At 37.6% G+C, this 27,687-nt stretch overlaps 1 protein-coding gene across 4 annotated transcripts in view; it reads left to right on the forward strand.

The window, feature by feature from the left end:
• LOC149572937 (protein PIGMENT DEFECTIVE 338, chloroplastic-like) overlaps positions 1 to 27,687 on the forward strand; it is a 199,628-nt gene that overhangs the window by 25,817 nt on the left and 146,124 nt on the right. For all 4 annotated transcript variants that reach the window (XM_089814056.1, XM_089814053.1, XM_089814054.1 and 1 more), the window contains exon 6: positions 12,136 to 12,233. In XM_089814056.1, the coding sequence (XP_089670182.1) occupies positions 12,136 to 12,233 (98 nt within the window). The remainder of the gene's footprint in view (positions 1 to 12,135; positions 12,234 to 27,687) is intronic.

The following is a 27,687-nucleotide window of genomic DNA, read 5'->3' on the forward strand; positions in this document are numbered from 1 at the left end:
CACTCTATTAAATCAGCATTCATTCAATTCACCAATATATCAAACCAACACTCATCACATCATCACTTATCAATCATCTAATCAACAATCTCTTAATCATCAATTATCAATACCTCAAATCATACTGTCAGATGAATTCATTCAGTCAATGGATCGTTCATAACTTCATACAGTTATCAATCATTCAACAACAATTGTGACATGCCCCTGATTTGACATCAGATGAATAGAAAACCTGTGATATGAAATTGTCTTACACACGTAAGACTTCACAGTTTCATTAGTTGTAAAACTCTATCCCAAGGGGGATAGAGTTTATGCTCTTGGGCCTAGGGCTGGGGATAATTATGGCACCTCTTCATGTCCTTACTATCTCAACCCTCATTATGGTAACAGCCCATGAGAATTATGTGCTATAAGTGTCTATCTCTCTTGAGCCTAATATAAGATGTATTACATGTATTCTAATTATATTATTATCGAATTTGGTTGTAGGTTCCAAGGCAGGCTTGTCTCATCTTATTCCTAGGTTAGGGCTAAATCTCTAACAATATTGTATTTCTCGTTTAATTTGGATTTTGTGAATTTAGGGCAGATTACAAGGCAATCCAAGAATGGGATATTACATGATATTAGGATGATTTTTTCCTTTCTCATAATTCCATTCAACTCCATCAAAATTCAGAGCCAGTCAAGGATGTTCTTAACTTTCATGTTTGGCAACATACCTGGGTGCTGAGTTGCCATAATTAGGCAGTACAAAACATCTTCTAAATGCACGATACATTTGCAAGATTGAATTGGCAAATATTATGATATGATTCTGACCTTGTTTTTACATTTTTATGTCAAGTAACATTAGTTATTGTAACAAACAAGGGAATTGGTTTTGATATAATTATGATTTTTGAAAACCAAGGTAAAAGGGTTTTGTATAGGCCAAGAGTGAAGGGTTAAGATTCTAGGGGACATCATTAAATCTTGGTAACTAATTAATTCAAAAGTTGCAGAATCAGGCAGGATGGAAAAGGCCTATCGCAGAGAGGGTTATAGCAGCTTGTACTTTGAAATCAGTAGAAGTTAACAACCATTTACATTTGCTACAAGTACCTGAGAACTAAGCCTTCTGTGCTATATATTTGAATGTAATGTCTCCGTTATAAAAATAAATTAAACTTTGTAATGGGCTGATTGATTTAATTTATCTCAATCCCATTTTTATTTTTGTGTGTTCGAAGTTTGTGTCGCCGTCGGCTATCTTTGTACACCCTCAAAATGGTTTCCCGACAGGTATTTAAGCACGGCTTGTAGGAAGTTTTAGGTATGCTTTGGAATATATTTCTCTGTACTGTGAACTCCTATTTAGGGTTCTCTGTTGTTCGCCATTTCAGAAGTGAAAGATCTTCCCTACTTGGCTTATTGCGGTTTTGGTGGGTTCAACCCTTACCCTATTCCGTCTGTGTATTGCTCGGCTCAGATCTGGCAAATCAAAGTGCCATCATCATTTGCAAATACTATATCTATATCAATTTGTGAATGTTCTTCCATATTTGTACTAGCATTACTTGGGCAACATCTCTTGTACACCACCCATTCGTACGACTATTCCATACTGCATCTTCCTTACCATACGGCCATTGCCTGGCACCATAGTTGGTACAGACTCCTCTTCATATTCCGTACAACCTTCATCTATCACTTTGTGTTATCCATCCATTACTGTACGACTTGAGTTCCTGAAATGCAACGTACGACCACACATTTTACCCCTGCACCCTCCGTATGGATTTCTTAAGTCACCGTACTCCACCTGTAATGATCCCATCTTTTAGCAGTTGACCAAGTGTGTGCGCGTTAGCCTTGTTCTACATGGTCCCGAGGGCTAACGAAGGGTTTAATGGGATCTTGGAGTGTTTTGGCCTAGTCATTTCTAGTTTGGGCCAAAACGAAGTTGATTTACTCAGTTTCAGGCATACTTACTATTTTTAGTAAGTCGGCAGGACACAGTGCAGGTCAATTTTGGTGATTGGATTCGATACTCCTCGGTGAGAGCTTTCCGATGAGCTATCACTCGCATTATTCGGAGTCCGATTGCTAATACATTTTAATGCCTGAAGTTTTATTAAAGTAACGTCTAATTTAATTGTAAAATATTAAAGTGTTACTTTAATATTTATTTTATGGTGATGTGTACCCAAGGGAGACATAAGGGGTATTTTAATATATGTTTTATATTACACATCTTTTATCCCACATTGCCCATATGAGTTGAGGGGACCCGTGGGAATAGAATAAAAGGAAGCATTTGTGGCTTCATTAGACAGGTTGAATATGAGAAGAAATTGGTGTGTGAGTTGCAGCTTTGTTCTTGGCATTTGAGGACGTCTATCCTCTCTTGTAACATTCTAGACGTCATTCCCTTGGGGTTTGGCCTTTGGAATTCTTTCTTATTGGCTTCATTATCAGGTAGTTTAGTTGCATTTCCGGCTACAGGCAGATTTGATATTTTGCTCATATCTTCTTCACTACTTGTCCGACGCTTATGCCGCTTGGAGGGAATGGTATTATGAAGGTAGTGGACTGATTGGAGGACAAAGTATTGTAGCAGCAAGTTCGTAAGCATGGGCTAGAGTATTATGACAATATTGCTGAAGTAATTAGTGAGTTGATAAATCTGCCATGTATTTGGTTTTATGAATTCTGAAAATAACATTTTATTAGCAGCAGTTCATTTCCACTTTGCATATTGTTGTAGTTTCTTTCTTGTTTATGTTGTATGATACCAATTCCATGCACGAAACACAACAAACAAATAAACGTTTGATTTCCAAAGTTATAAGGGGTTTTAAAAAGTTGAATGCAAACTGTTTGACATAATTCCTTTCAGCAATTTGGTTTAGTTTTATGGGACATCCAGGGGTGTCCATTACAGTGGTATCAGAGCTATAAGTCCTGCCATCCTGTGGAGGTCTTATAGGGAATTTGGAATAGCCGGATAGAGGGAAAAAGTGTTTGACGAAATGTCAAAACACTAAAATCAGAAATAAATAAAAAACACAGGCTAAGCATTTATGTTTGAGCATGCGACAGGGGTCTTATAATTTCCGCGATACCAGAGCAAGACAAAATAGGATTTTAGACTTGCAAAGCAAACAGTCTAGTACATCCGTGCAGGGGGACATTGAATCCAACCATACAGACACAGAGGAGATATTCTGTGATCAGGACAATAATATGGGTGATCGAGATGACAGGAATACAGGATTAGGCGGAGGCAGAAATGCTGGTCCAGATCAGGGGGAGGTACTGTTCAGACAGTTATTGGGTACATTAGAGAAGGGGCAACGTATGCAACAGGAGCAGAATAGGCAAATGGATATGATGTTGCAGCTTATGGCTAGACAAATGGGCATCAACATTGATGATTTGTATGCTGCTCCAGAGCAGAAGGTAGTTGATTCCTCAGGTGGGATCGAGACACGTATAGAGCCAGCCAGTTATGATGTTGGTGATGTGGGTATTTCGACAGAGTCTATAGAGACATGCGTGCAAAGTCAGGAGACCACATATGAAGCCTTGTCAGGGGATGATGATGTAGCAATAGTGGAATTAGGAGAATGCAAGGGAACTGTCATATCAACAACCACTTCTATGTCAGTTGAACCATCCAATGAGGAGTTTGGTAATAAGCATTCGGTTGTAGATGTGTGCTCTGATGATAGTACACTTGTTATTGCTAATGAGGTGAGCAATATAGTGACAGAGTCATATTATACTAGCGATCAACAAAGTGTTAATGTTCACTCTTGGGATAATATTATGTTCAACATGGATGCAACATTGTCTTATGACAATCTGATGTTTGAGGCTGATGTTGATCATTCACCTGAGTGGAGTTGGGCTCAGTTTTCACTATCTACAAAGATTCAGTTTTGTGTTGCAGCAGTTGGGAGGAAGAGGTTTCATAGATCTTCTATGGAGCCACCTTCTAGTGACATCCAGACTTATACTTCATCAACACAAGTTTTGGGAGCTAACTTGCAGAACATGTAGTTGGTCCTAATGATGTTCATTTGTAATTTGTTTAATGTCTATATGGATATCACACATTACTTCAATTGGGATCCAGGTGGAGGTTGGAGTTCATTATGTTACTTAATTGCTTGAGGACAAGCAATTTCAAGGAGGGCGGATTTGTAATGATCCCATCTTTTAGCAGTTGACCAAGTGTGTGCGCGTTAGCCTTGTTCTACATGGTCCCGAGGGCTAACGAAGGGTTTAATGGGATCTTGGAGTGTTTTGGCCTAGTCATTTCCAGTTTGGGCCAAAACGAAGTTGATTTACTCAGTTTCAGGCATACTTACTATTTTTAGTAAGTTGGCAGGACACAGTGCAGGTCAATTTTGGTGATTGGATTCGATACTCCTCGGTGAGAGCTTTCCGATGAGCTATCACTCGCATTATTCGGAGTCCGATTGCTAATACATTTTAATGCCTGAAGTTTTATTAAAGTAACGTCTAATTTAATTGTAAAATATTAAAGTGTTACTTTAATATTTATTTTATGGTGATGTGTACCCAAGGGAGACATAAGGGGTATTTTAATATATGTTTTATATTACACATCTTTTATCCCACATTGCCCATATGAGTTGAGGGGACCCGTGGGAATAGAATAAAAGGAAGCATTTGTGGCTTCATTAGACAGGTTGAATATGAGAAGAAATTGGTGTGTGAGTTGCAGCTTTGTTCTTGGCATTTGAGGACGTCTATCCTCTCTTGTAACATTCTAGACGTCATTCCCTTGGGGTTTGGCCTTTGGAATTCTTTCTTATTGGCTTCATTATTAGGTAGTTTAGTTGCATTTCCGGCTACAGGCAGATTTGATATTTTGCTCATATCTTCTTCACTACTTGTCCGACGCTTATGCCGCTTGGAGGGAATGGTATTATGAAGGTAGTGGACTGATTGGAGGACAAAGTATTGTAGCAGCAAGTTCGTAAGCATGGGCTAGAGTATTATGACAATATTGCTGAAGTAATTAGTGAGTTGATAAATCTGCCATGTATTTGGTTTTATGAATTCTGAAAATAACATTTTATTAGCAGCAGTTCATTTCCACTTTGCATATTGTTGTAGTTTCTTTCTTGTTTATGTTGTATGATACCAATTCCATGCACGAAACACAACAAACAAATAAACGTTTGATTTCCAAAGTTATAAGGGGTTTTAAAAAGTTGAATGCAAACTGTTTGACATAATTCCTTTCAGCAATTTGGTTTAGTTTTATGGGACATCCAAGGGTGTCCATTACACCACCCTCCAGAGACATCATTCACAATCCATACGGTCCCATCTGTAGACTTAGCAATCACCGTACGGCTAGAGTTTGTACAACCTTTATCCTCTCATTGTACGACTGTAAATCTGTACGACAATTATCCTGACAGAGTACGGCTATAACTCTGTACGGCCATTGCTCCTACCCGTACAACCCTCATTCTAAGAACTTGTACGACCATTGCTTGCAGCTAGATTCCAGTACGTAGGAGCATCACAATAGCAGGAACATTACAGTGGTATCAGAGCTCTTCAATCCTGCTAGCTTGTCGACAGTGAATGAGAGTTTATAGCTAGAAGAGAAGAAGGACACATTTCGTTGATCAAATGGTTGACGAACGGGAATTGAAGGCTGCTGAACTTGTAGCTCTTCTGAGGGAACTTGCCAGGAATCAGGCACAAATCACTGACATGCAGCGACTTATGGAAGAAACTCTCAAGAAGTTGGTGGAGAACAAAATATCTGGAGAACAAAATGGTCACAGTGCGGACTCAGTGTCTGGGAAATCAATCCCTCAGCCAGTATGCTGCCGACCTTCCATGCCGACTTTTCCACCACGAACGGAGGCACAACACGGAGGGAGACAACCAACTTTCGAAGAGATAAGAGAAGATTGGAAGAATGCAAACCTTGAAGAAGATATATCCTACAAAGATTACATAGATCTGAGAATGAGATATTCGGGAGGCGGAAACAGAGGATACTTTAACGATGATGTTAAGGGAAAGTTGAGTAAGATAAATCTATCTCCATTTGATGGATTGGGTTCCCTATCAGCGCAAGCGTGGGTTATGAAACCTGATACCTACTTCCAGTTGAATCCTATGCTAGAAGAAGAAGCAATCAAATTTGTTGTGTTACACTTGGAGGGAGTTGCGCACGAATGGTGGCACCACGACACCATCACATTAGGGCATGATCAAATAAAGACTTATGCGGAATTCATGGAGAGATTGATAGAATGATTTGATGGTAAAGATCCAGAGCTCAATTTCAAAGATTTGGCGCAACTAAGACAAACTGGATCGGTAGATCAGTTCATTGCAGAATTTCAGAAACTCTCTGTTTTGGTCACGGACATTTCCGAAAGAAGGCTGATAGTGCTCTTCATGGATGGACTGACTAAATCTTTGAAAGGTTGGGTGAAGGGATTCAATTTGGCCACCTTGTCGGAAGTAATCAGTAAAGCACGAAGTATGGCATCGTCGTCAGCATCATCCTCATCCTCTCAAAGTTACTCACATCCTAAATCGCCGACGTTTCTGAGGGACAAACCTCCGCCCAAGAAGCCGTCATTGGATGAAGCTACCAGACAGGAACTCCGAAGGAAGAAATTATGTTTCAATTGCAAGGGACCTTGGGAGCTGGGTCATCGATGCCTTGGAAAAGGGAAGATCCATTACATTGAGGTCGTGTCCGATGATGAGGACGAACAGGAAGAAATGCCGGCTGAAGATAACCAACCCCACCATGATACCAACATCAGTTTGAATTGTACAGAGAGAATTGCTGCTTTGGTATAGTGTGGAGGAGCCATTGCATTGGCTGGCAGCCCGAGGTGCACAGTTTTTTGTGTACGGGGTACCCTTCAAGGACAAAGGGTTACGATGATGTTGGATAGTGACGCTACTCTAAATTGCATCAACTCATCCTCGGTAAGACAGAGAAGTCTTCCTACAGAGGCACACGCAGGCTTCAGGTCAAGGTAGCCAGAGGGACTTTCCTGCCCTGCACACACCTTGTTCCTCAACTAAGCATCATAATAGCGAATCACATAGTGACTGAGGACTTCTTCATAGTGGACCTGGCTGACATGGAAGTTATTCTTGGCATACAGTGGATGGAGACCCTTGATGAATACACTCAGAGTTTCAAACGGATGGACTTCACTTTTGTAGTTGACGGGAAGAAGGTTGTCCTCTGAGGAATGGCAAATGAAGGTTCGAAGGAAGTTTCTATGCATTGGATGAAGGCAATCTTTCGGCACGATGACATTGTGTGGGCTACACATTGTTTTATCTCGGCGGAACCTATAAAAGGGCAAATAACACTTTCACAGGATGATGAGCTTCAAGATATTTTAAGTAGACATGAAAAGGTTTTCATGGATATTCCTCTTGGCATACCACCTCATCGAGGGTTTGAACACACTATCGAGTTGGAATCAGGGACAAAGCCGGTCATAACCACACCGTACTGCCATCCCAAGAAATTCAGAGATGAGATCGAAAGGACGATTCAGGAATTGCTATAGAAAGGATGGATCCGTCCTAGTTCTAGCCCATTCGCGTCATCTGTGGTCTTGGTCAAAAAGGACGGGATGATGCGCATGTGTGTGAACTAGTGTGCGTTGAACAAAAAAAGAAGAAGAACAGATATCCAATTCCAAGGATAGATGCGTTGCTGGATGAATTGCGTGGCGCGGTCTATTTTTCAAAAATAGATCTCCATTTTGGATACCATCAGATCCGCATGAGGGAAGAAGATGTGGAGAAAACGGCTTTCCATTGTCACTATGAACATTATGAGTTTTTGGTCATGCCGTTTAGATTGACCAATGCACCTGCTACATTTCAATTGTGCATGAACCGCATCTTCAACAAACAATTGCGTATGTATTTATTGGTATTCTTTGATGATTTTCTTATTTATAGCAAGTCATGGGAGGAGCACCTGAAGCATTTGAATGAAGTTCTAAGTATCATGGAAGAATAGTCCTTGTTCGCCAAGCAGTCCAAATGTGAATTTAGTATGACAAAAATATTGTACTTGGGGCATGTCTTCAGTAAATACGGAGTTCAAGTGCACAAGGAGAAGATTCAGGCTATCCTCGACTGGCCTCTGCCAAAATCACTCACGGATTTACGAGGATTCTTCGGACTGTGCAGTTACTACAGGAGGTTCCTTAAAGGATTCTCCAAGCTCAGCGCACCTTTAACAGATCTAACGAAGAAGGGGTCATTCCAGTGGAACAAAAAGGCACAACTCACCTTTGATAAGTTGAAAGAGGCTATGAGCACTTGTCTCGTGCTGGCACTACTTGACTTCACTCGATTGCTCATATTGGAGTGCGACGCATCCAGGGAAGGCATTGGATCGGTACTGATGCAAGATAGACATCCCATCGCTTATGAGAGAAGGAAGCTTATGCCAACAGAACGCCTATATTCCATCTACGACAAAGAAATGTTGGCCATCGTACATGCACTAACCAAGTTCTGATAGTATTTGGTAGGTGCCAAATTTGTCGTTTGTATGGATCACAATAGCTTGAGATATTTTTTGGAGCAATGGGACTTGAATGAATGGCAACAGAAATGGGTAAGCAAAGTTCAAGCTTTTGATTTTGATATTGAATATGTGAAAGGGAAAAACAATGTGGTTGCAGATGCCTTGTCGTAGAAACCCACCATCTGCTCACTAGACTAGATTTCCGTTGACTGGAAGATGCATCTGTTAGTGGAATATTCAAAAAATACATTTGCTTGTGAAATAATGGATGGCCACACCCAAGATGATCGGTACAGTGTGGTGGATGACATCATCTACTATAAAGACCGGATATACCTATACCAGAATCCAAATTGAAGCAGAAGATCTTGAAGGAAATGCACGACTCACCTCTGGTTGGGCACCCAAGTTTCCTCAAAATTTACAGAAGTCTTCGGGAGAGGTTTTCATGGAAAGGACTTAAAGGGGACGTGTTGCAGTATATAAGAGAATGTACGGTCTGCCAACAGAACAAGTCCGAGCACACTCTTCTTGTCGGGTTGCTACAACCTTTGCCAATTCCAGAGCATAAGTGGGAAAGTATATCAATGGACTTCATAACAGGTCTTCCCAAGGTGAATGGAAGGGATTGTATCTTCGTGGTGGTTGACAGATTAACAAAGTATGCACATTTCTTCGCCATCCCCTCAGACCTACAGGCTGCACAAGTTGCCGATCTATTTTTTAGAGAAGTCTTTCATCTGCACAAATTACCTCGAAACATTGTTAGTGATCAGGATGGACGATTTGTCAGTATATTCTGGACAAAATTGTTTTGGATGGTAGGGACAGGATTATTGCCAAGCACAAGTTACCACTCACAAATGGACAGTCAAACCGAGATTGTGAACAAATGGCTCGAAGACTACCTTCGGAACTACGCCTCGGCACAACAGCGAGCGTGGGTAAAATGGATCCATCTGGGGGAATATTGCTACAATACCACATATCACATGTCTATCGGGATGACACCATTCAAAGCTCTATACAGGTATGAACCCTCTCCTTCATCGACACAGTTTTGGGTGACAGTCGCGCACCAAGGGCAAGGGAATGGCTTCAAGAAGGATAGGACATATTGAGGGGTTTGAAAGAAAACCTACAGCGTGCACAAAATCAACAGAAGATGTACGCCAACAAGCACCAAATAGAGAGGAGTTTCGAAGTGGGGGATCTGGTCTATCTTTGGCTCTAGCCGTATCGACAATCTTCATTAAAGGGAACAGGAAAGGAAAAATTGAAGTCACAATTTTATGGCCCCTATCGCGTGGTTCGCCGCATTGGTGAAGTAGCATATGAATTGGAACTCCCGGAGGGAAGCCGCATTCATAACGTCTTCCATGTTTCCTGTCTGAAGAAAGCCATAGGGCAAAACGTCACAGTTGCTACTAACCTTCCGCCACTCAACGAAGAAGGAAAGCTCATTTTGGAACTTGCCGAGATCCTCAAAGTACGTGAGAAGACCTTATGGAACCGCACTGTGAAGGAATACTTGGTACATTGGCGACACCTACCATTGGATGACACAACGTGGGAGGGTGAGCACATTCTCTAGCATCCAACACTGCATTTGCTTGAGGACAAGCAAACTTTGGGACGAGAGGACTGTAATGTCTCCGTTATAAAATAAATTAAACTTTGTAATGGGCTGATTGATTTAATTTATCTCGGTCCCATTTTTATTTTTGTGTGTTCGAAGTTTGTGTCGCTGTCGGCTATATTTGTACACCCTCAAAATAGTTTCCCGACAAGTATTTAAGCACGGCTTGTAGGAAGTTTTAGGTATGCTTTGGAATATATTTCTCTATATTGCGAACTCCTGTTTAGGGTTCTCTATTGTTGGCCATTTCGGAAGTGAAAGATCTTCCCAATTTGGCTTATTGTGGTTTCGGTGGGATTCAACCCTCACCCTATTCCGTCTGTGTATTGCTCGGCTCAAATCTGGGAAATCAAAGTGCCATCATTATTTGCAAAAACTATATCTATATCAATTTATGAATGTTCTTCCATATTTGTACTGGCATTACTTGGGCAACATCTCCTCTACACCACCCATCCGTACGACTATTCCATACTGCATCTTCCTTATCATACGACCATTGCCTGGCACCGCAATTGGTAAGGACTCCTCTTCATATTCCGTACGACCTTCATCTATCACTTTGTGTTATCCATCCATTACTGTATGGCTTGAGTTCCCGAACTGCATGTACGGCCACACATTTTACCCCTGCACCCTCCGTACGGACTTCTTAAGTCACTGCACTCCACCCTCTAGAGACATCATTCACAATCCATACGGTCCCATCTGTAGACTTAGCAATCACCCTACGGCTAGAGTCTGTACAGCCTCTATCCTCTCACCGTATGGCTGTAAATCCATACGGCATCTATCCTCACATAGTACGGCTATGACTCCATACAGCCACTACTCCTACCCGTATGGCCCTCATTCTAAGAACTTGTACGGCCATTGCTTGCAGCTAGATTCCAGTACGTAGGAGCATCACAATAGCGGGAACATTACATTGAACTAATTAAAGATCTGTTTCAATCATTTGGTGCTGTGAAGGGCAGTAACAAAACTTCATCTGTCAAAGTGTTTGCATTGGATTTTACTATCCACTGTGCTTATACAAATTGTCTATGCAATTTTTCAATCCATCACATCGACATTTTCAATTATCAGTGTGTATTCTTTATATGCGGGTAATATTTCCTGTCAGACTCTGCTGTCTATATCCAATTCTTGTACCCTTTGGCAACGCCTTACAACTGGATTCTGAAAAGTTCTGCAGGAGTAACACAACACTGCCAAATCATTGTAATGATGGCACCCATATCCGGAGGTTATATATGCGGACTTGTTTTAGAGAATATTATTTCTTCATGTACATATGGTCAGGGCTCCAGCTATCTACTCAATGCTGTCCTGGCTTTTATTTTAGAAATCTTGCAACTCAAATATATTATGAGGATTGAAATCCTGAATATTCAATTTCATAATTATGTGCTTTTATTTTTATTTTCTCCCAAATTCAGTTGATTAGTGCTATCTTTTCAGTGTTTGCAAACTGTTCTCTTTGTTCATATTCTAATTGTGGCAATGTTCTCAATTGTTGCCTACAGTATCATGCCATAGACATTCATTCTTGGGCTGTTCGCAAGTTTGTATCCTTTCTTTCTTGTTTTGTAAGAATTCTTATTGTAAAATTGTCCTTTAGAGGCTCTTAAAACAAGTGACCTTCCATCTTATTTTTGAACTTAGTTTGATGTTTCAATGCTGGGACTGCTCCACAATAACCCTTTTATAGGACCTTAGACAAATAAAGCTCATTCTTTCCTCAGGGCCAAGTAATGAAACCACCACTTCTTTGAACTATTAGCTAGTCCTCTTATTTAATAACTATGTTACCATTTCTCAGGTTGAACTGAGTGTCATTTTTACAACTTTTTTAGCGAGTTATATTTATGTTTATATTGACATTTTAATGAAATTCAATATTTCTGTTGATATTTGATAGGTTATGAAACATCTTCGTGAAGGAACACTACTTGAAGGGTCTATAACGAAAATATTTTCATATGGAGCACAAGTGAGGGTTGATGGAACAAGCATAAGGTGAAGCATAATGTTGTCAAAATATTGCAATTATTAATTATCCTGTGTCTTTTGTGTCTGTTTCCTATCATTCCTGGTGATGCTTTAGTAGCATATATATTTTCCATCTTTTTTCCAGCTTACTCAGCTCCAAGGGCCAAAGGTTGGCATTTTACCACTCTCTTGTTGAAATTCGTTTTCCACACTAGCTTCCGTGTCACTGTCAACTTTCATTATGACCATGTGATGAAATGAGCTCAAATGATAAGAATAAAACTGCTGAATTTTGTCTTTGAATATGTTCTATTTTTTGACCTTATGTTGCATTTTCTTGGTTTTCTATGCCAGTTGCCACTGGCATGTCTTATATAGCTTACACACTTAATGCACTGCAAGTAACTACTATTAATTACATTGGAACATTTTGACCGAATCAACTTGTGTAATAAGATCAAGTCTTGTATTTTTTTGGCAATAGAAACATACAAAGCTTTAGAACAAATTTAAAATAAACTGACATAGCTCATTTCCAAGGCTGTCCTGACACATCATTTAGCACTCCGTTGAATTTCAACAAGTCTTAGTGAAATTCATGTTGAAATCAAAATGGAAAACACAACTTTCAATTGAAAACAATGTGAATGAAATACAAGTTATTGAATAAATGTTGAAGGGTTTGAGATCAAGCTGTTAATGTGTTGGGTTCTCATTGTGGAGTTCCAAATTCTGATCCCATTCTGACATCTAAGGTCTAATTCTTAGTGGTGATTCTCGGCCTTCCCAAACGTGGTTTCTGCCTTTTAATTGTAATTTGTAAGTTGTTGCTCTCAAGGAGCTAATTATTGTATTGCCTATAAGGAGCTATGCATTAGCATCAGCTGCAGGTGCCTGTTTGAGATGTATTTGTAGACTGTTGGAAAATATTAAGTTATTGAATAAATTCGGAAAACATGTATGAAGCACAACTTATTTTGCTGGTCATTGAAATTTTATTTTATATTAGTTCATTTATTAAAATGTTACAATTTTTTCATAGCTAAATTAATGAGAGATTTATTGGGATCCTTTCTCATCAAAATGTCTCTATGCGTCAATAGGCCTAAACATGTGATAAACTTAATAAACTGATAGCCTTTACTACATACCTTTCAACCTAGCCTTTTTGGTTTTCTTTATAAAAATTCATCGTAACATACCTTTTAACTTAGCCTTTTTGGTTCTATTTATAAAAAACTCATCGTATTATAAAGTTTAAACTAGGTTGAATTAAGTATCAATAATAATTTGACAAGCTAGATACTATCACCTAGCTGTCATTTATGATTATTTGATATTTACATAATATAAATGACAAGCTAGATTTTTCTATTCTCGTGCACTTCTTCATCCTGATGATGGATCACTGTATGTGATCTGAAACGTTGATGTTAAAAATTCTTACACAATCAAATTCCAGAAAAAAATACATGCATTTCTAATGGACTGTGGAAATCTGATTGCCTTAATATAAAATTTGTGTCTTCAACTTTTTTTTTGACATGGTACAGATAAAAAACAAGGGGATTAGCCCTATGGACTTAAACCTGGATCAGTAGATAGTTTCATTACTGTCCCCATCATCAGTGCAGAAGGACCATCAACTGAATCTGATTGCAGCAGCTTTAAATGTGGGTTTGTTAAAATCCTTCCAACATGGCCACAAGGTTCACTAGTGACTCTGAGCTTTCTAGCACGACTTCCTTGCCACTTTCCTCCATGAATATGCTGTACTCTTACTCGCAGTGCAGGACTGTCAAAGATAATAGAGAGACTTCTCCCTTTAGCAAAGCTAAAATATCCTCACTCCTTTCATTCCACTCCAACATATTGTCTCTAATAGTCAAAACGTAAGTTGTCGCTTATGCGGATGCAAGAATTGGATGCGCAATTATATGTATGTATGTATGTGCAAAGAAATGCAAGAAATATACAAAAATAAACCATTTCATAGTATGCTTGTAGCACTCATAGCGACAGCTCTAACTATATTATTTCCTAATAATTGTTGTACCTCACAAGTCACACTTATTGGTTGACTAGTTGTATCGTTATCTTTAACTATCAAAGAATTGTAAATTCTAGGTATATTACCAGGAGGGAAAGATACATCTAGTACTGGGTCGATGATCTAAGCAATACGTCTTGCCTTCTTTTCAACAAGTGTGGAAACGCCCTCCAAAAAAGGATTGGTTCTCATAAATAATAAATAGGATATTGATTCCAATTGCTAATTGCTAGCAAAAAAACCTAGTGATACTTCACCATTGATGGTTCAACTTCGAACTTCACAAACACAAATATACAAATTGAAGATAATTGTTTGCTATGTTTTATCTTTCTTAGGGGTATGGAACATAACTGTTTGCTACATTTAATTTGTCTGATCCAATGTTTTCTTGATTTAGATGGGTCAATCTGATATTGGACCTATTGATGTGAGTTTTGTTCCACTACAACATGCAGAATCAAATACTTAATGCTTCAAGGAGAAACACCGAACACCCAATCCTCTCTTGAAATAAGGTCATCTCTCACGCTAAGTTTGCAAAGTAAGAATATGAAATGACTTCAAGGTTCCTTCTTAATCGTGGACTTCACTCGGTTTTATGATGTGATATACTGGTTATCACGAAGGGACTTACGCTATTCATTCAATGGATATCAACTCTTGCACTTCTAAAGATTTTGCTTCCAATGTGCAATGAAAATATGATTTTGATCTTCAAACATTCACTTCAAATTAAACTTAACTTCTACTACTACTTCTATCTCTAACTAGAAATACAAGGAATCATGGATGACTTGGACTCTATTAGATGTAATCTCACCATTGGCTCCACCCACCTAATGCAAGCTTCTAAAGAATACACAAATGATTTTCACATCAATATCCTTTCTCCAATCCCATCATTTGGATGCAAACCATTATTGAACATCAATTGAAGTTAAGTGTTTGAATTAGCTTACCACTCGAGGCACCCTTACCATCGGCAAGAGGCTAGTGGTCCGGGTTTGTTTGAGTCAAACAAGAAAACATCCACAATAACTTCCATCCAACTAAACCACTTTAACATGAAAACAAATCTATTCCAATTGAAAGATTGAGGAAACCATGCAATACTAAAAGCAATATTAAATAATCCACCATGAAGAACCAATAGTGAATTATCAATTACCTTGACAAGCATTATAGCAACAATAGGTCTTTCCCTTATCTATCCTACTCTACTATAGCTCTCTAATATTTCTTGCTAGCTCTAATCTAATCTCCTCTAATCTCTAAACTAATGCTAATGAATTACAAATGAGAATGCCTTGGCTTTTTACAGTAGTTCAATTACAACAAAGGGCCAAGATCGTTTCAAGATCAAGGGCCGAGATTTCTTCCCACAAACCCTAATTGGGTTGCCCAATTTACAACCAATTACATGGAGGCACCAATTCATTGGCCAATCAGAAAATTAAAATGATTTTGATAGCCAATGACAAAATGAGACACTTGGCACGATTTGATTGACTGTGCTTGAAACTGAAATTTTTGAATTGGAGACAAACAATTGCCACCTCATCATCCTTTGGAATTTCCTCATGGAATTGATTTGAACACCTACATCTTCGTGATCCCGCGAACTTGATCTTTCTTGATTCTCCTTGAATATGTCCTCATGTAGTTGGATCCTCTATGCTTTCTTGGATTTCCCCTTGATTCCGACTTGAGTTTGTGGGTTGATAGCTTGACCACGAATCCTTCCTTCTCACTTGAGCCCTCATGCTTGAGCCATCTCCTTGTAGTGTCCACTTGAATTTTTGAGGCCTTGATCATCACCTTGCCCTCTAGCTTCTGTTGACTTGGTGTTTAGCACCTCCTTCGCGGTTTGTGACATGGCTTAACCGCCTCTTGTGGATCTAGGTAAGTCTAGTGTTTGTGACGTTTGTTGATAGCTTGAGCTTTTGGTGCAACGACAAACATACTAACAATTGGTATCAGAGCCTTGGGTCACAAGTTCGAATTTCGGGAGGTCTCCTTAATTCCGTTGGTGTGGAACCCTCAGTTAGTGCTGAGGGGGAGATTGTTGACTAGGTGGTCAGCACCTCCTTCGCGGTTCATGACATGGCTTAACCGCCTCTCATGGATCTGGGTAAGTTTGGTGTTTGTGACGTTCGTTGATAGCTTGAGTTTTTGGTGCAGTGACAAACATACCAACACCTTCTCCTTCTTGAATTCACCTTGCAAAACAAAAGAGAAAAGCATTAAAGCTGTGAAAAAATTTGGAAATAAAATCACATCAATAATAAACAAAATTCATCCCAATTTAAGACCAACCAGTTTGCAAAGTCGAGGCAAATTTTAATCTCATCTCAGTCCAAAACCGTTTATTATTATTATTTTTAAAAAAATTTTAATTTCTAATTTTCGTCACTTTCTCCCTTCTCAAATTTCTTTTTTGAGGAGAGGTAGGATGGTTTTAGTGATTAACAAAGGATGATGGTTGGGGGAATTCTTGAAAGATGTGAAATTTCCCTAGGAGGGAAATTTACGAAGATGGAAATTTTCCCAGGACATGGTGTTCTTAAAATTTCCTCATTTGAATGTTCATTGCTGATTCTTTTCTCTATTCTTGTTCATGGTGTTTCCTTCATACCATAAATCGATCTTCTAATGTCTTAGACGATGACAAAACTTGGGAGACTCAATGTGGGGAATTTCTAAAATGGGAAATTTCCCCAGGAGGAAAATCCTTTGAAAAATTATTGTAATGGCCCCTGCTAATAGGCCACTAATAACCACTAATATTGAACTGTGAAATTTCGTCAAACACTTGACATGCAAACTAAATACACTGCTGAAAGTAAAATGCTGAATAAAGGAAATTGTTGTGCAACAAATCTATTCAAATAATTGATGTAAAATAGTGCCAATATATTCATTCAATGATAACCAAATGCTTTTACATATGATATGCGAATTTCATCTCAAGGCATTACAACATGGCACATTACAAACAAACCCTTACTGGCTGAATGCAATTGAGAAATTCTTACAACTATAAACTGAAATGAAAGAACCTGGATTGAGCAAATGCTGGAGACTGAATGCTGAAGATGAAGTGATGAAAATGCAACTCCAAACTGCCCTCCAAATTGCTGACCGTACAGCCTATAGGTACAACCGTACATGTACGGATTGGTATGACACTTGGCAAAAATAAATGCTAGGCTGAAAGGTGCCGAAAATGATATAGGAATAATAACCGAAAATGATATAGGAATAATCACCAGGCTCCAAGGAAAATTCTCCCAGAGAATAAAAATCAAACTCTCGGCCAACAGTGAGATATGAACAAAAATGTATGTCTAGGTTGAAAATCGAACCTTGCTAGAAATGCCAAAATAAGCCCAACTTGAAGTAGTTGAATACCACTTTCAAAGTGCAATCCTTCAAAGGATATTTCACCTCCTCAGTTATGCAAATCCTTAGGAGACTCCATTCCTAACGATCAAATGACAATCTGCAGACCAAGATGGCGCCACAAATGCTCAAAGAGAAAAGTAGCGTAAACTCAAGTGATGGGATGTCCAAATGAGAGGCCAAGCATTCTATTTATGCACTTTCCTAAGAAGCCTCTAAGAACTTTTAGAAGTATCCATAAAATATTCTTATGAAATCCCTTAATAATGCACTTTCATATAAAAAGTGACTTTATAAAATAAAAAGTGCAACTGAACTCAAAATTATAATATTTTGGCCTTGCATAACACATAAAATAAAAATATGATAAACCCCATCTCTCCAAGAGCAAATAAGACCGTCCAATCTCCAAATAATCATCAGAATGATTCTCTCACCAAAAACATTTGCCTACGAGAGTCCATGATAAGCAAATTCACTAAAAAATAACATGTCACCAAAAAGGGGACATGACAATTATCCATTTCTTCCCCTTATTGTTCCAATATTGCAATGCTTAAGGTGCCACCGAATAGAGGCCTCCTTATGCATTTGCACTTCATTTTACCCTCCAGGAGAGAGATTTCTGAAGATGGGAAATTTACTTAAGAGGGAGATTTTCGAAGATGGGAAATTTTGCGAGGACTTGGTTCTCTCACAAACTTTCTCCCATTTCTCAAACATGCAAACCCTTTTCTCTCGGACTAAAATCCCACTCTCCAGTTGGACTTAGGCCACGAAAATTCCTCAAGCTGGCACCAAAGTGCGTGTACAAACCTTAGACATATTTACTTCCTAATGGGGTAAAATTGCTCAAACTCACCTTGAACTTGGAGACTTGAAAAATATTTTGCAAACCAAAATTGCCTAAGGCAACAACCCCTACTTGCTAAAATGAAAAAAGGAGGTCCCCATTTGCAATAAGGTAATGTTGTGAAAATCACACAATAGGACCTCAAGGGCTTGTTCATATATGAGCATGTGGTAAGTGTCTCGTGATAAAAAGCATGTGGTAAGTGTACTGATAAAAAAATGGCCATATTCAGTAGCCTTCCAGTCTATTAGATAAGTATTCAATGTGGGTTTTAAGTTTTTTCAGGAGAATTTATTATTTTGAGGTTAAAGTTAGTAAATTCACCGATTTGGTTTGTCTTTATTTGTCTATTCGGTGATTGATAAGTGTGAAATGGTTTATCATGTTTTCTTTTATCTTCTGTTCATTGCAGAATTTTGTTTGATGAGTTAGTGGCTTAGACTAAATTCTTATTGCCTTAAGGATCTGTATGCTGCCTGGATGCGCTGAACACCTCCATAGGCCTGAAATTTGCTTCCTAGGTGCATCCGGGCAGCATCCAAAAGCACTGGAGCACCAGAATGCATCTGCATAAGCATTCAGATGTTTTGTGACAAATCGGTATCTGACGTCAAAACAGTATTAAAAGAATTGATACACGAATATTGAGAATTTTATGTTATACACCAATGTAGGTTAGCGTGTATTTATTATTTGTATGGGGAAGTTACTTCAGTTGTTTTAACTTGCATTGTGTAAATTACCTTTTAGACACAACTAAGGTGGTGTTATTACATCATTAGCATAAGCCATAAATGCCCTATGTCATAAGCCATAGTATAGCCTAGTATTTATTATGTCTCTTAATTCCCTTAAGGAATAATCTAGAAACAAATCTTAATACAAAGATTCTTTTAATTACTCATTGCCATTGTTAATTTCTTTTATTTGGGTCAGCCTTTTGATTTCATTTAATCACCTATATTGAAGTTGTGAGCAGGGCCTATGAAAAAACAATTAAAATAAATCCTGAAATCAGTGATAAAAAATGAAAAGCGAGCTGCAATTAGGATCTATGACGGGGGCATAACAGTCTAGGACAGGGGCATGAAAAATTCATGTTTGATAAAGGCATAGATAATGAGATTCAAGCATTGATTTACTGTAAATAAATCTGATGTAAACAGTTTTTTTCATGTTTATGTATAACCCGCATAGATATATATGTATAGCTACTTCTTCATATGACATTAATCGAAGAGATTATAACAGATTGCCTTGTTGTAGACATGATTGCATTTTGTGTTCATTCGATTGTGTTCTTGAATGATTGCTTGATTGAATGAATTCCTTTGAATTGATGATTCAAGTTATTGGTGAGCTATGATTGAAAGGTGGTGATATAATGAATTTTAGCTTGATATATTGGTGGATAGTGATTGGAATAATGCTGACTAGATAGAAGGATACTTGATTGCTGAATTGTATGTTCGTTTGATCCAAAGATGAAGTGATGATTGATGTGGGTTTGATGATTGTTTGTTTGGTCTTTCTGATTGATTATTTGCTTGATTTCTTGAGCGATTAATGATTGATGGATGTGTGATGATTAACAAGTCCTTTGATGCTCGGGATGAAATCTCCTTTATACTTTGTTGGCGAAAGGGTTAGAACCTTCCATAAAAATTGGGTCGCTACTTTTCATTGTTGCCATTGGAAATAATATATTATTCCCCAAATTGCTCTCCCTTGGATGTTGTTCTTAAATAAAACTTTTTCCCCTTATATCTTTCAATGGGTGGGAGAGTTTGAAATGCCCCTTTATGGGGACATAAGAAAATTAAATGCCAACTTCACAAAATATTAAAAATGACTTTATTGAAGCTTAATGCAAATTGATAAAAAGTTACTTTAATGCTAAAAAGAGGTTAAAAAAGGGACAAAAAAGAAAGAAGACGAAAATAGAAGAGTTGGAATACCAAGGGTCATAGGGATGTTCTTAAAAGAGGAAAGAGAAGCTCATTTGGATTATGCTTTTATAATGTGATTATTGTTCTCTTGAGAATTTAGAAGCTTCATCTTTCAACAAGTTTGAGGATGGAAACGCTCGAGCTTGGAGGCAGTGGACGAAAACCCATTGTCCGTTGGAGATATCATGGAAGTGTCTTACATTGTGTTTCAAATTCATATTTCTAGTATCCAATCTTGTTTTAAGTTCTGTTACTACAATTGGATCTTTGTTATTTCTTATTGAAGATTTAATTGCAATATTCATTTTTTTATTTTTTATTTCAGCTATGTATTTTGTATTTGGCTGGATAAATTGAAATCAACTGCATGCAAAAATTTGTTTGATTTGTGTATTGAAGTTTGGGGATAATATCCTATGAGGATATTGTAGTGGTATCAGAGCGGGGTTTCTTGCCTCCCTGTGAAGTTTCACGAGAAACAAAAACTAAATTGTTTATAGTTCTGGAGATTTTTTTAAATTTGATTTGGAGAACAAAGAATATTTTATATTGATGACTATGTGCCGAACTGGGCTTCTGCCAATTTTTATTTATTTGAAGTTTTAGTAAAAAAGCCGATCCAAATGTTTATATTTCTCATATTCAATGTCAATTTGAAAATTATGTACATAGGGTTCAATTTAATTTTTAAGTTTGGCATATGAAATATTTTATGACATTATGAAGTTTGGGAATGGCTTAACATTATGGTGAATCGAACTCCCATTTTGAAAACTGGAGAAAATTGTGAAAATATTGGGTTGGAGTGACTCAAGCACTTTCTAAGGGTATTATTGCCGCGTATGGTAGTCTAAAACTTGTAACAATTATTGCTGTTGATTGAGGATCTCGAAGCCAACAAAAAGGTCACAAATGTTCTTGTGAGGAAGTCATGAAATAGTCTAGGTTAAGTTGTATCATAAGTAAGGTTGTATTGATGAGAGGATAAGAAAAAAGGAAAAACTTATTGTTTATTTGAAGAAGTAATATAATTGGCGTGGAGATATATTTTAAGTAAACTATGGGGTTGGCATTTGAGCATTGCTGTTTAATAATATACTAGTAAACAATGGTTTGACTTGGTTTAATTCGCAATCGAAAATGTTGATGGCACTCATTAATTAACATGGCCATATATTAAAAATGCTGAAGTGTAATATTCTGAGTCAGGTGTTACTTTGGGCGACTGAACATCATGAGAATTATTTATAGAAGATGAGGGAAATAAATCATTTCTTTTTGGAAAGGTTAATAAAAAACAGTTAAAATTGAGAATATTTGATCTTTAGGTGGCATATTTTGACATTGGAATCATTGAAATGAGTTTCGCGATTTGGGCCAACATGGTTATAATGCAGAGCCGGCAATATAGTTGAAGAATAGGGTATCACATTGGGACTTGACTTGCAGGTAGTAATCTTATCGTGGTATTGAATGATGAGAGTATTTAGATAATTTTGTAAATCTTCATAAATGTTATCCATGAATTTGCAGTTAAAGGTGTTTAGACTATTACATTGCTCTAGATAATTCTTAGTCACAAAAAATAACTACTAACAAAGGAAATTGATGGTGTTTGGAGTGGTCTCATTATGAAATCAATTAATAAGAGTGCTGAACGTAATACAACTCATAGTCAAAATTTGAAGATTTGGGAACTTAGGTGTCAATAGTATTGTGCATGGTCACCAAGAGAGACACATACATCTTTTGTGAACCCTTGTTGAGAAGTCTTTTATGCCGAAGGGAAGATGATACATTTAGGAAAGCTGTTACGAATAAATATTTTGGTCGAATGTGATAGAGGTGTTACGCTACTAGTTACACGGAAGGGCGTCAATACCATTAGAACAAACAAACTAAGACCGCAACAATGACTTGTAGAGAGGCGTGATTATAGTAGGAAGATTGGGCTTATGTTTGATTTAAAACACATTGACACAATCCTAGAAGTAATGATTATTTTGCTTGAAGAAGTTTATTAGTTGTGTTCAACGTTGCATAACATGGAGCAATCTGTTTGGGCTACACCAAGTTCTTAGCCAAGTGAACACCAAAACCACGTCACTACCATTTCCATACGCTATTGTTAAATACTAAATATCTTCTAAAACTTTTGCGGAGACTCGCTATAGAGAAAAGGATACATGCACAAGGCACCAAGGGACCATTAATTCAAAATTGGAAGTTTGTTGTCAGACAGGGGGTCTACTGAACCATAACCAATGGCAGTTTGTGAGAAGACAACAATCCTGGAATGGATTTTCTTTGAAAACCTAATAGCAACAAGAAAGCATCGCATTGGATAGTAAATCATATCACTGAGACTTCTGTGTATTTTCCTTGATTAGTGAACAGTCCTTTGCTAGTACCAATTGGAATTTAAGTATTGTTGTTTTGTTTGAGAAGGATCAAGGGTGACTGACTATGTTGGTGGTAGAGTCGAAGTGAGCTGACCAAAGGTGCACATATCATACTTGGTCTCTATTTCATGAACAATCAGTTTAGGGGGAAAGGGGAGATGCTTTAATAGGATGTAGATCATTGCTTCCCAAGCCACTATAACATTCAAAAAGGATAGGATAAAGAGAAAGATAATTCCCACATATGATTCCTCTTTATAACCCAAATTAGATTAGCAAGAACCCAAAAGAGAAAGGGTGCCAATTCTAAATTTGAATTGTAAAGGAGAGTGCAATACAAGGAAATACACTCTTTGGCCCTTATAGGATAATGTATATGCAAAATTGAATTTTTTGATTAAATAATATAGATCTAGATGCTAAGTGTACACAGTCAACCCAATTAAGATATGGATCTAGGATAAAGAAATAAAAGGAAATAAAATATAAAAGACTCACCTTGAAATATGTAGTAGATGTATTTTAGCTCTAAAAATTATGGAATCGAGCTTGTTTCTGAATATCTGACTGTGAATTTATGATAAAACAACGAAACAAACATAACCCACAAATTGTTCTTCCAAAAAAGCAAAAAGGTCAAGGTCGACCTGGCTGGTGATATTCTCGTGGGGTTGATGTGTACTAGGGGCATTGTAACAGAGTTTAACCAACTTCTCCAAAAAGCTTTTGAGGAGTAATTTCCAGGGCCACATGCAAAGTTCTATTATCCTATTCCTACACACTGAAAGTGAAGGGCTTTGTTGTTTGGTGGGTGAGGGCTTGCCTTGGTCAAGCCTTAGATTGAGGAATAAACCTTGAAACAATAAATGTAAATGACTGAAACAAGATAAATGTTAGGACTCACCTTGCTTAAATCCCTTGTCAATAAGAATTTTGTTTTGTAGAGTATTGTAGAGCTTGAATCCAATATGTGAATGTAGGGTATCTCCACAGTTTGCAATGGATCTACCATAATCTCATCATGGTGCCATGGATGTAAGCGTGCATCAATGTAGAAGATGATGAATGGTTCAATGTAGATCTCCTCTCTTGATAGCCAACAATACACTAGATCTTGAAGAGGAAATGCCCACAAAGGATCCTTCAATGCTTAATAGAAATCTTCCTTTCTTGAATGTTGGAAATGCTTTAACTCTTTGAATGCAAAGTATAGCTTACTCGTCTTCTCAAAAAGTGTGGATGTCTTGTGAATGCTTGATATGAAAATGAAGCCTCCAAACTCCTTATATATGAGTTTTCCGTCGGGAAAGCAATACAAGCCGACCAGAGAGAGAGATTAAATTAAATAAACCCTCGTGGCTCTTTAGGCTTCGAGCCCTACAAACCTTGGGGTCAGGGTCGACTTGGGTCGACCCTGACCAATCCAAGTCGAGCTGGTCGCAAAGGAGAGGATAGGAGAGCCACATAAAGATTAGGTAGATGCTAGAAGGAATAAGGAAGAAAGTAGAAGGAAACAAGGAAAAGGGGGCACCGAACATCGATCCATCCATGGTCCACAAGAAGTCATTTGGGAAAGGGTCCTAAAAGGTCTTAAAAGACACACGTGTCCATTTTAAGATAGTACATTTAGCCCCCACATTAGCGAGAGTATGAGTTTTCTCAAACTCACAGTATAGTAGATCAAAAGCAAAGAGATGATCTTTTCATGATCTAGGAGACAAAGAAATCATCAAGCTGCTAAGAGACTTGAGTCTTTGTTCACCCAAAATCACAATAAGAAAGATAAACACTACTAAGAGGTGCAATTACTTGCCCAATAGGTTTGTGTGCCTTATTGTGAACTACACAAGGGAAAGAAAAGAGAGGCAGAGAGGTATCTGCAAAAGGGGATGGCGTTGAATGGTCTAGAAAGTGTGTGTGGCATGCTAGTCAACACATCAAAAGATCCAACTTCAAGGGGACTCCATGTCCCAAATAGAAGAATCGAAAAGCGACCCAGGCATAGGATGTGTGCATCCTTATGGGATCAAAACAAGACCAGGCTTCCCAGACTGTCAATAGTCAAAAGAAGGATCGAGCCTTCCAAATTGTCCATAGTTTAGGGAGAGATCCAAAGAGACCAAGCCCATAGGAACTATCAATAGTTCCAAGAAACTAATAATGCATAAAAGGAAAGAGAGAGAGAAAAGGAAACAAACATGAAGTGACAATGCATAGATTTGGGGATAACTCAGAAATCATACCAAGCGCTTAAGAATGAAGTATTCCAAGCTATACACAGAATCCGTATTTGGAACTCCATGATCAAAAGGATGAGCGAAGTGTATGCCCTCATGTTAAAGTGGTTGCAAACACCTTAACGGGAGCAATGGCCTTAACAAAAGTGTATGTACATCCACTAAAGAATGGTTCCACTATGAGATGCCCCGAAGAAGAGAAACATATCAAGGGAAATAATCACATGATAAAAAGAGAGAGCATGAAGGGATCTACTAACTTTAGGGTTAGTATGATCATATTATAATATGTAATAGTATATCAAGTATGAAATAGCATCATTCCCCAAAGGAAGTAGAACTACAACACAATGAAGGAAAAGACACGTAAGAGTTACGAAGGAGAGTCTTTTTGGGCCAATAACATGGAGACCAAAATGAATCGGTACTATTGTATCATAAACAACCAAGAAGACCATACAAGATCACTGGTACAAACAATAGCACGGGTACAATATAACATGTAACAACATATAGAAGAAAAGAGATACAAATAGAAGGATATGTACGACAGGGTCGATTACTTTATCCTCTTGTGCTCCACAAAGCAACAAGGATCGTTTGAAGCAACCTAATTAGAACATATAACAAAAAAAAAGTACAGGAGAAAACACAACACAAGAAACCATGCTAAATGATGTCCACATCAAGTGTTCCATGTGCCCCACCATCTCAGTCCTAAAGCTGGGGGAAGGATGGCAATTTGCAAGAGGAACGACATCCAACACAGTAGGAATCACAACCAGTTCCAAGCAAGGACTTTGATGGGAGTCACTATGCTCATCACTAGAAGTGATTGAGCTGCGTAGAAAAAATGTTAGGTATATCATTTTCCATATCAATTAATTCTTCAACACTACTAACATGTTCATCATCTAAAGTTGTGTCATAGGATTCGGCGAACTTCATGAATGAAGTTCAAAATTTTCTGAATATCACTCCAATCTAAAAAAAATGTTTAAATTCGCTCTTTAATTTGTATGGAACCATTGATGGGTTTTTCATTTTAATTGTTGCATAGTTCAAAGAGCAGCTAGGATTATTGTGCTTCCATCACAGCTTGCAAATATCGTCATCATCATGAATGGCCGCATCTTTTTCCATGCAAAAAGTGGTTGAAAAATATTTCCCTACTAAAAAGTCTCGAGAAAAGGAACGCATTACAGATGGTAACTATCTCACCTTACGTGTTCATCAGTCTCGACAACAAATCAAACCTAAAGGCTAAATTGCACGCAGGAATAAAACATGGACTTTGCTAATTGTTGTTGAATACCATTAGCAAACGATGAATCTTTGCTAATTGCCGCCGAATACATTTGACATTCAGAGTTTCTTTAATGTTTAATTTTATGGTTTTTAATTTCGTTTTATTTTTATTTTTGTTTTGTGTTATGATATTTTTAGTTCAAGAAAGTCAATTAATTTTTAAGTTTAAAGTAGATTAATTTTTTATTTAAATATTAATATTTACTATAGCTTTTTTATGTTATTAAAATTTATGTGTAATCTTGAATGTAATAAACTCAAGTATTTTTATTTTTAATTATTTTTATTTTGTTTTGTAAAATTAAAATAAAATACCAATATATTTTGATATTATGTTTTAAACTAATAAAGTTAAATTACTATATTTTGTTCTATAAATTTTAATATTTTTAAAATTATAAATTATTTTTATTTGTATTTATTTTCAAAATGTGATATTCTTTTATAAAGATTTCAAATCCATGTTGTAATGTTGAATTATCTTGATAATTTATTGGATATATTTATATTATTTAAGATACTATAAAAATTATATAAAGCGAATTTAATGTCGAATTTTTTGACCTTATCGAATTTCATCCAAACCTCATAGTTGTCGACCTCGCACTTGAACCTTGTGACTTTGATCTAAAGTATCTTCCATCAAGATTAATAGAATCTAAAATACGAATAGAATCATCATGTTTATCCGTTTGTATAGTATTACCTTGTTTAACTTCCTCCAAAGACTCACGCATGGTTTGATAGAAGGAAGGTAAGGATTGAGATGAAGATGCTGATTGAGAAGCAAGAAAATGAGCTTTGGCCATAGCTTTAGCTTGACGGTTCTTGTGATGTTGACGGGCATGTTGGTTACGAATGGTTTTACGCATAGTTCCAAGAATCACGGCGATTCATGTGATTCACGCGATTCGGCGATTCGATTCAAGCCAAACGATTTTTTGTGAATCGGTGAATCGAATCAGCGATAAAGGGTTTATGAAATAAGTTACTCACTAAATTTCAAGGGTTTTTTAAATTTTCCGATTCATGGCCGATTCGATTCCGATTCATGGCCGATTCACGATTTGATTCGGCCTTGCCGATTCCAATCCGATTCCGATTCTTGTTACTTTGGTTTTACGAGATAAAGAAGGATTAGGATCAATCATCATAGGTTCTGAAGAAGGAATGACAACATGATCAAGTATGGTGGCGGAAGGAGTAGATGTAGAAGGTAAAACAGGTCTAGAAGTGGAAGTGACAGACGAAATAGGCAAGATAGGTGCACGAGAGTG

The sequence above is a fragment of the Cupressus sempervirens genome, chromosome 2, assembly GCF_028749045.1.
Source record: "Cupressus sempervirens isolate cs-2001-9-10 chromosome 2, ASM2874904v1, whole genome shotgun sequence".
Taxonomy (NCBI): domain Eukaryota; kingdom Viridiplantae; phylum Streptophyta; class Pinopsida; order Cupressales; family Cupressaceae; genus Cupressus; species Cupressus sempervirens.